The sequence below is a fragment of the Pygoscelis adeliae genome, unplaced genomic scaffold, assembly GCF_000699105.1.
Source record: "Pygoscelis adeliae isolate BGI_AS28 unplaced genomic scaffold, ASM69910v1 Scaffold172, whole genome shotgun sequence".
Lineage (NCBI taxonomy): Eukaryota > Metazoa > Chordata > Aves > Sphenisciformes > Spheniscidae > Pygoscelis > Pygoscelis adeliae.
This window is the reverse complement of record NW_008824338.1, coordinates 3844982-3854350: the sequence shown is the minus strand read 5'-3', so window position 1 is coordinate 3854350 and position 9369 is coordinate 3844982. Positions and strand designations below refer to the sequence as shown.

General features: G+C 40.1%; 1 protein-coding gene across 1 annotated transcript in view; it reads left to right on the top strand.

The window, feature by feature from the left end:
• Positions 1 to 2218: 2218 nt before the first annotated feature.
• Positions 2219 to 9369, top strand: part of MAP3K5 (mitogen-activated protein kinase kinase kinase 5) — a 76490-nt gene continuing 69339 nt past the window's right edge. Inside the window, 2 exon segments of the mRNA XM_009319141.1 lie at positions 2219 to 2395; positions 5253 to 5276. Of these exon segments, the coding sequence (XP_009317416.1) occupies positions 2219 to 2395; positions 5253 to 5276 (201 nt within the window).

Genomic DNA, 9369 nt, shown 5'->3' with positions numbered 1-9369 from the left:
TATTACATAAGAAATATAAGTACCATGACAGAGTTTATACCAGTATCTTAGTATAATTTTTCTTACAAATGTTTCCTTATTCATGTGATCCTTCCCTCCCCTGTTTAAGTAACTCCAGGCTTTTGTTTGGTTTTTTTGTATTGCTATGATAGGGTTTTGAGTTTGATCAGGCTCTATCACTTTACTTTTCTTTTTTAAGTAACATTTCTCTTTTAATCTTAGTTTTGCAACTCTAGTGAGAGCACGTTATCTTGCAAGATTTGAAAATTAAGTCATGGCAAGTTGCGCAAATTTTCCTCCTGCTCAATGTAACAGAAGTGTACCATAGACTTACAGTTGCTCAAGATTAGACTTTTCTATGAATAAGAGCAGTTAAAAATAGAGCTTGTATTATGGTAACTTCCTAAAGAAAATAAACAACCAAACCCTAATCTCACCCAAACAAAATATAGTAGCGATATTGTCATTCTAGTTGAGCTTTTGTGATGTCTCAGTTTCCTAAAATTAATGAAAGTCAGCATAAGTATGATCTTAGCAATGCACTGCCTTTTTTACTTTAATAAAATGTATTTGATGGAATCCATACTGCAGATGTTTATGTGAAATTGGACAGGGGGAGATTCTTGGAATACAAATTATGAAACTTTTAGAGAACATCATTTAATATTTGATTGGGGGGGGGGAAATACCTTTTTTATACCATGTTAGTCTTCTCTCTTTTAATCTTGTTTCTTGAAGAGCCTAAGCTTGTATAGGCGAATGTTGTCTGTTCATCCTCCTGCGTGTATCTATTAATTCTTCAGCTTTTTAATAATTTCTAAGCCTGTAGGCCAGTTACAGTAAACTATGACTGAAGAGTAGCTGTCTCAAAGATGTTACTTTTCAACAAGTTGGAGAGACGCCCTTGCTGCCTTCCCAGTTGAGAGCATGGCCACAAGGCTTACCTTTTATTGAATGTCTTCATTACAGTTTTGATGATCTAAGGAAATAGGCAAGGTGAAAGTTGTGGTTAGAGGTAGAATCTCTTATTAGATCGATTAGAGTAGAGAAATTTGAGGGTATGTAAGCTTTTTGCTTACAAAGCTTGTCTTGCTATCTGTCTTTTTTCTGTCAAAAGCACCCACAGGAAGGGGAAAGCAGGGAGAGAGACTGGAAACCGGGCTGCTGCTTTTGTTCTGCTCTTAACAGTGCTACAGTTCTCTGAATTCCCCGGCCGGCCGTCCCCCCGCCCCTTTTCCCCAAGAAAAGAAAAAACTGAATTGGGTGAAGAGACAGAAGGGTGTTTGCAGGAGAGGTGGAGATGAGTCAGTTTTCTTGTTTTGCTCTCTTGATCCCACACGACTTTTGCAGTGGCAATGCTGCCTGTTATAATAGAAGCCTTAACTATTTCTGCTGACACTTTGTAATTGCCTCTTGTTTTACTTTTACATTGGTGTGAATCTGGGCAAGTGAAACACGTGTTTTAAGAGAAATTGTGAACTACATTCCTTGTTCTGTAAGCATTTGTGCATGTGCTTAATTTTATTCATGCAGGTAAAATTTACTATGAACAGAATTCTCTGCACAGTAAAGTTCTTACTTATATGGCGGTTTTTATGGCTTTACATATTCATGCCCTCTCTCCTTCTCATCTGCTGTACCTTGTCCTTTTCTCTCTCTCTCTAGTCTTTCTATATGAATCAAAATAGATCTGAATGGTTGTTTATATTGGAACTTTACTTCTGCCTTTCTTTCAATTTACAGCTGTTTTCTTCCAGAGTTCTAATACAGAATTTATACAGTATGTTCTGCAGTGATGTACATATGTTGCACGAATTTTTATTGCAACTTGCGCGGAGGGTGAAAATATACTTCAAATGTAATTTTTTCATATTTTTTTTTCCATGAGGTCATCAATCAGCCTGTGTAGATTAACCAAACAGATTTGATTCTCCAAGGCACCAAATGAACTTTTTGCCTTTTCTTGATTAGTGATGTTTTACCCCTTTTTACCTGAGGAAATAAAGGTCTCATTTAAAGAAGAAAAAAAAAGGGGGGGGGAGGAAGGAAGAAAGGAGAGAAAATTAAACCACATCCTGCTGACTACATTCAAAATTCAGACCTAACAGCTAATATGGGGAAATCCCTCCAGATCTCTTATTTCCTACTTAAAATTGGGTAGTCTTATCAAAGCAAATTGTGTGAAAAGACATGGCATAGAAGTATTCGGCTGTCAGAAATGTGTGGCACTGACAATTTTTCATTTCTCTCTGCAGATATTGCTGTCGTAGAGATGAGTGATGCCTTCCGTCAGCCTTCCCTGTTCTACCACCTGGGAGTCAGGGAGAGCTTCAGCATGGCTAACAACATTATCCTCTACTGTGATACAAACGCAGAGTCTCTGCAGTCGCTGAAGGTAGCTTTGAATGGAAGAACGGCGTGTGTTGGGGGGAAGTCACAGTTGGTCCAGCTCTCGAAATGGGTTCCCGGTTTCCACAGGAAATACAGACACCACTTGTGGTTCACAAAAGAATAGCAAAAATATTCTGAGGCCTGGAAAACATGGCCACAGTGAAATGCTGAAAAACTCAGTTTAGTTTTCCCAAGAGAAAGATTTAGATGACTTTATCACTGTCTGTTAAATACCTAGGTGTTAAATGGCTCTTTATGGAAACAGAAGTCTGACAAATTTCAGATGAGAAATTAATGGTTTTAGATTATTAATAGTTAAAATGCATGGATTTGTCATTCAAGGGCATTACTGGTGTTTGGGGTAAATTGTTAAAGTAATAACAATTGGGTGAGAATGGTGGTGTGTAGGGGACAGCAAAATAATCCTTAAGTTTTAGCTCCTGTGTAAAGTAGCAGTTTTCTGGCCAAACCTGATGGGGTCCCAGATGGCCTCTGTATGTCTTGCTGAGTTACAGCTGTTTACATCAGGTACCTGCAGGATTGCTGTGCTGGAGATTACCAGCAGCATAGCAGAGTTAGTAAAAACAAAGATCGTGCCTGATCCTCAAGGGGGACAGTTCACAGTACAGTAGGTTGGCTTAAGGCAATATGGTGGTTTAAGATAATCTATGGGGCTGTGAATTGTGTCAGCCAAGGAGCTGATGCTTGCTTCCTCGTGCTAACTCTACTAAAGGTTTAGTAACTTCTGTGGGGATGGGGAAGGGCAGACAACTTGGATGGCAGATTCATTGGCTCTGATCAGGAGGCGTTTTATGCTACTGCGCTTCCATTCTAGGCATTGCTGAAAAGAAGCATTTTAGTAAGTAGCTTGGTGAGTCAGCCTGCAATCTGGGCACTGCTGCCTCTCATGAAGGGTTTGCTTCCACTGCTTCTGGCTAGTGCAGGATGCTTGTTTTTGATTCTGTCCCATTATTTGCAGCTTGGCCCTCTAATGGGAGGGGCATACCTTGACGAACTCAGTTTCTTCCTTCCAGATTTTCCTGGCCAACTGGACTGGTTGCAATCCAATTACTTCCTTTCTTTTTGCAACACAAAGAGCATACAGATGAAAGCCCTAAAAATAAAACTGCTAATGACAAAAGGCCTCTCTGTGGATTGAATTCAATTATGCAAGTACAATGATCTACAGTATAAGCAGAGCAGAATTTCATTGTACTGGGTAAGGAGCCAAATACCCAACTCCCACTGAAAATCACTTGGAGTGAGGCACCGGGCTTCCTTGGGCACTTGGGAGAACTTTTCACTAGTTTAGGAGCTGGACTTTGCAAACGGGTCACGTGCAGAGTTCCCACTGACGTCAGTGGAAGCCCAATTCTGCACAGGGAGACTTGGATGTCCCAGTTGCCACCGGTACAGTGCCCACTGAAAGACTCTGTTCAGCTTCCTTTAGCTTTGAGCTGAGCCCATGTTTCTGCTTTTGGCTGTTTGCAGGATAGTCGTCAGAGAGCAAGACTTTTTCCATATTATTTAGTGACTGCCTGAAAAAAGTATTTGTAGGCATGCCTGGGTATCTTTTGAGGCCATGTTTGTTCCTGTATTTGTTACAGCCAGCAGGTAGAGTAGAAGCAATGCAGGAACGTGTGTGCAGTTTTCATCTTGTATACAAGGTGGTGAATTCAAAAACTGAAAATTATCATGGAAATGCAGGAAACACAAAACTGCGGCACATGATTTAACTGGGGTACCAAGCAATGTAGGTAAACTTTTGCTGGTGGAATATTGCTTTTTGTGAACATTCAGGTCAGGTTGGACGGGGCTTTGAGCAACCTGATCTAGTTGAAGATGTCCCTGCTCATGCTGGGGGGGTTGACTAGATGACCTTTAAAGGTCCCTTCCACCCCAAACCATCCTATGGTTCTATATATGTAACTGTATAGGTTTGTATGTTTATGTATATAAACATATTTCTGTCCCCCACTTCCAAAGCTAGCATCAGTTGTATGTGAAACATGCCCCCTCAACAGGGGGAAGAGCAGTTTTATGGAAGCCTGACTTACGCCACGTGGAAAATACGAGGCGCCTTGGTTTGATGCTGTGTTTGTTTTTCATGCTGTGGTGTAGGTGAAGTTGCTCAGCGGTCCCAGTGGCAGAGGCGTAGTGTAGCTTTCTGATAAATCTGGCAGGGTTATTGGTTGCTGGGATTAGAACTTGCTGACAAATCTTCCTGAAAGCAAGGTCACTGTCCACAAGTGGTTCACATTTGGGCTGTACCACTCAGATCAGTGTGCAAGAACCAGCTCATCCCATCCATGTGAACTCTGGCTTCTTGTTCTCTGAAACCTTACCTTTAACATGTGAAGATGCATTCTTTGCATCAGACTTACTAGAACAATGTGAATTTCGACCAGTTTTGGAATATTTTAAAACCTCATAGAAAAGCTGCTTTTGCTGTTCTTCACAGTTTCTTCTGCCGGCAGCAAAATGTTGCTTACTCTATTTAACTTCTCAGATATGAGTAGATGTGTATTAATAGTCAACTTTTGGACAGCATCCCTTTTGGAAAATTTATATAGGGAGAGGTATGTACATGTGTGCATGTATATACAGATGCGCACACTGCATATGCTCCTGTGTATATATAGGAGGTAAGTATCTACTTGGTTCTATAGTTGTTTTGTCTTTCCTGGGACAATACTTGATTTATATTGATTTGACAGGCATAGAAAACATCTACCAACTAGCCTTTTCCTGTCATGTGTCTGTGAACGTTAATATTAGCAAGTCATACTCATCAGATACCTTTCCTAGTAGTTGTTCAGTGATATCAACATTATTTTTTTCATCTTTTTTTTTTATTCCAGGAAATTATTTGCCAGAAGAATAATGTAAGTATGATTTCTGGGTGCCAGTTGAAATCTAGGCATTCCGAACTTCTTCTGTTCCGTTTCATGTTGTTTGTCTTTGTTTTCCGCTTGAATCATTTAACACTCTCCTACTGTATTTTACAGAGTTAGATGCAGAATTCTGGAAATCCTAGCAGCAAATCTGTGTATATCACTTTGTTGCTAGGTACCAGGCTCAGTTCTTACCTTGCCTCCATCTATCAGTGGTATTTTCCTTGCTGCCTTTACTTGTCTGTCATGTTTTTTCACACACCATTTACATCTGTCATTTTGGGGTTTTTTTCCTGTTGCCTTTTTCTGTACAGTGTTCTTTAGTGTTTTTAAAAAATGCTCTATTGAAAAGCAGAGTTATTTGGAAACTGATGCTCATTTTAGAAACCCATGGCTACAGCTATGAAAATATATATATATTTATAAAGAGAGAGTGTGTGTGTGTATTTCTGGAAGTTGCGTCCTGGAGCCTGTTAGTCTTAGTGCAGTGCAGGTCCCGGTAGTCTGTCTGTGACTGCCAGTCATTAAACTGTAGGTTTCTGCACCTTGGCGTCCTTCTGGTTTCTGAGGTTGGCCTTGCAAACCCCCCTTCCCTTTTTCACTCCCAAGTTCAAGGGAGGCAGACCTGTGGCTGTGAGAACACTGCTTTCTCAATGTGGTTTGTTCCGGAGCAGCAGGGCCAGTCATGTCAGAATATATTATCTGGCACGTTGAGTTGTTCTTGGCTTCACTTTGGGACTTACTGGTAGCCATATATGCTAAGATATAATTTTATAGCGGTTAGTCAGTGGTGTGCAGATATCTTGAGGTGCTGTGTGTATGCTGTACAATTCCATATATTTGAATAAACTTTTCTAAGGGGCAAATGAAATATTTAATTTTAGAAATTGGTCAGGTTTTGTTTCCCACAGTGTTAAAACTGCCATAAAAACTGCAGTATTCTTGGTTTTACTTTTTTATTTAACAGGGAAATTCATGGTTTAAGTACTGACTTCTGCCAGTATGAAACATGATTCTTTGAAAAAGATGCAGTTACCTACTATAGCTGATAGAGTTTCTAAAGGTGACTTAAAAACCAGTGCAAGCTTTGGCCCTAACGCTGCATTTTAAGTTACTTTTTTTTTTTTTTAAAAAAAAAAAGAATCAGATGGTTCCATATAGCGTTTCTGTATAACTCTTAACCAAAAAGTGCTTTTCAGAGACCCACAGAATGCTGTGAATGACGTGTTAGACTAAAAATCTCTCACCTTTCTCTAATGCAAGTGTGGTAAATGATCAGTTAGGCCTTTACGCAAAACAAGAGAGAACAGTAAGGCCTTTCTTGTAAATGAATGTACTACATTCTGTATTTTTGTTCTGGTGGCCCAGGATCTGGGGAAAATGATGTCTGACAAATGTAATGTCCCTGGGAGGATAGGGGGAAGAGCTCTGCTAGCAGGAAACCAGCAGGAGATGACTTGTACAGTAGAATAAAGGGGAGATGTTGTTGTCGTGTCCTATTTTTAAATGACAGTCCCTGAAGCTCAAGGAGAGGTATCATAACTTGGCCTTCATCTGTTTGAGAAAGGATTGTTCTGGTTTCCATTTAGATTTGGATAGGTGGCTGTGAACCTGTAATTTGTCACATTTAGAAATGTTTCAGTGTATGCCACAAAAAGAATGTGTTCCTTGAGAGTCTCAGATGTTTTCAAGCACACCCACATAACATCTTTTCTGGGAGGAAGTATTTTCCCAGGGATTAGAACAGGGAAGTCAGTAAAACTGGCTTAGCGACTCTGCAACTGTGTGTTTTTTTCCTCCTTTTTCCTCGTTTTTTGGCATGATGTCAGCCAAATTACCTGGAAGTAGACTTTTCACAATGTTGGTGCATGCCTAACTATTGAATATAATGCCTGCTTCATGAAAATCATGTATATTCATAAATCGTAAGACTCTTGGATAAATGGGTATGACAAAGGTGCTGTTCTTGAGAGGCTGTGACTGTGATGCCCACCCTTACCAAAAATAGTCGTATGAATGATTATGTGAGGTTGCAAATATGAAAAAATGAAATTCACATATGAATAAACCAGGAGTTTAGTCCTGCTGTTCTAGAACATGTTTTTTAATAGCATGCAAACATCAGCCGTAACAAGACAATGGTATCCCTGGCACCAGGGGATTAAAAAGGCTACAAAACAAGTGTGTGTGTGTGTATCTATATATCTGTCTAACTGAAATGCCTTGTGTTTGCTTTTCCTGAACCTTGTATCCCTAAAACTAGTGGGGAGGAAAAAAAAAAAAATCCATTACCAACTGTTTTGTTCCCTGTTCTGACTGGATTTTTGTGCTTCCTAATAATAGTCGATACAATGTTGCATAGCTAGGATAAGCTGCCTGGAGCCTGTCAGGGCAGAGCAGTGAAAGATAACATAGACTCATTTCCTGTTATATGTGGTTTTATAGCTATTTATTTAGACCTTTTCCAAATGTTGCAGTAATACCAATATATTTTTTACAGGGAGTGATACTTCGACAGGATGCAGTTACTTCAATATTTGAAAGCTTAAGTTTAGTTTTTGCTGTTATCTGATTTTTGAGGTCAACCAAGCAGCAGAGGCATTCTAGAAATTACTAGTAAAGTTTCGGTCACAAGGAGATGTTGGTATAAAGGTTACAGTATATGGCTGTACTGTGCTTGTTTTAGCTCACCAATTTTTATGTCATCCTAGTTCTCCCCAGTTTGAATCTTACTGACTTCAGAGAAAAGCTGCAGGTCAGGTTCCAAAGGGCCATTTAATCAACTCTTTTTAATTTCACTTCTTGCTGAATCTGAGGAAGCTTAATGTGCAGGCATTATAGGCGCGGTTTGCAGCCGATTGCAGTAAGTAACACCTCGACACAGTGCTCACCTTTCAGTTCAGGCTGCTTGCTTGCACCGGCTGGGTGTGATAGGCAGCCTCGGGAGCTGCCCGGGGCGTGAGGCCGCGGTACAGCTGCTGGCCTGGTCGGAAGGGCCATCGGGAGGCAGTGGGAACCGTTCTGCTGGGCAGCCGACTCGCAGGCAGTAGCGATTAAGCAACCGGGTTAATGTTACATGGCTGGGGACTCTTTTAGAGTCTTCCTTTTCTGACAGTCAGGGGGATCAGAGATTGTAATTTTTACTGGTTTTCCACAGCCCTTCCTAACTGCCTCCTGTTTAAAGTGTGGTTTGGGAGACAGTTCGGTACCCTGCTCCTTCAGTGGGAGCGGGAGAATGAGTGACCCTGGATGAGGCACGCCAGAGGCGTCTGCAAGCTTGGAGCCTCTGTAAAGGTACTGCTAGAAGACTGTAGATCCCATAGGATGTCTTTAGCTATTGGTCTCTTTCACTGTGGAAATAGGGGGAAATATTTTTAATACTCCTCATCCAGCTCACAAATTATTTGGGGGCAGTTTGATTTTTGGTATCCAAGTGTGTAAAAATGCTACGTAGTAACCTTCAGTAAATATTTCGTTGATAATGACAACTGTGCTATTTATTGTTATTTATGATACATCACTCTTGCCCATTCTTTCATTTTTTGAATTCTTTGACTAATATATTTGGCACATACTTTCCTAGGAAAAAGTTAGAACTTTTTTCCTATGTGAATATGATGAAAGGACCGTGTAGAGTGTATGCTGGTTTTTAACAAGCATTTAGCATGTGGCATGGTTGCAACAGAATGTTATTACTGGGCATATAAAGAAAGAATATATTCCCAAAGAAAATGGGAAGTATTTAAAAGAGTAGACCCAGTCTCTGTGCTTCAGTTTGTTTGAGGTGTGAGGCTTACTTATGTTCCTTTTCAAATCAATATCAAGGCTGTCGTTCATGTGAGTGGGATTTGAAGTGAACCCAAACTGAGTCTGTATTCATTAAAACATCAGCACATGTTGATTTACTGAGTGTTTGGGGGATGGAGGGAATAGATTTAATAATTTGGTTTAGGATTTTGCCATCTGCTACATATAATGCCATGTGCAGTCAGAGAAGAAAAATCTCAGCAGAAGAATTGAAATAAGAGCAGATATTTCTCAAAAGAACTAGTAGGAGAAATGCAAAAAAGCTGATTTTAATTAC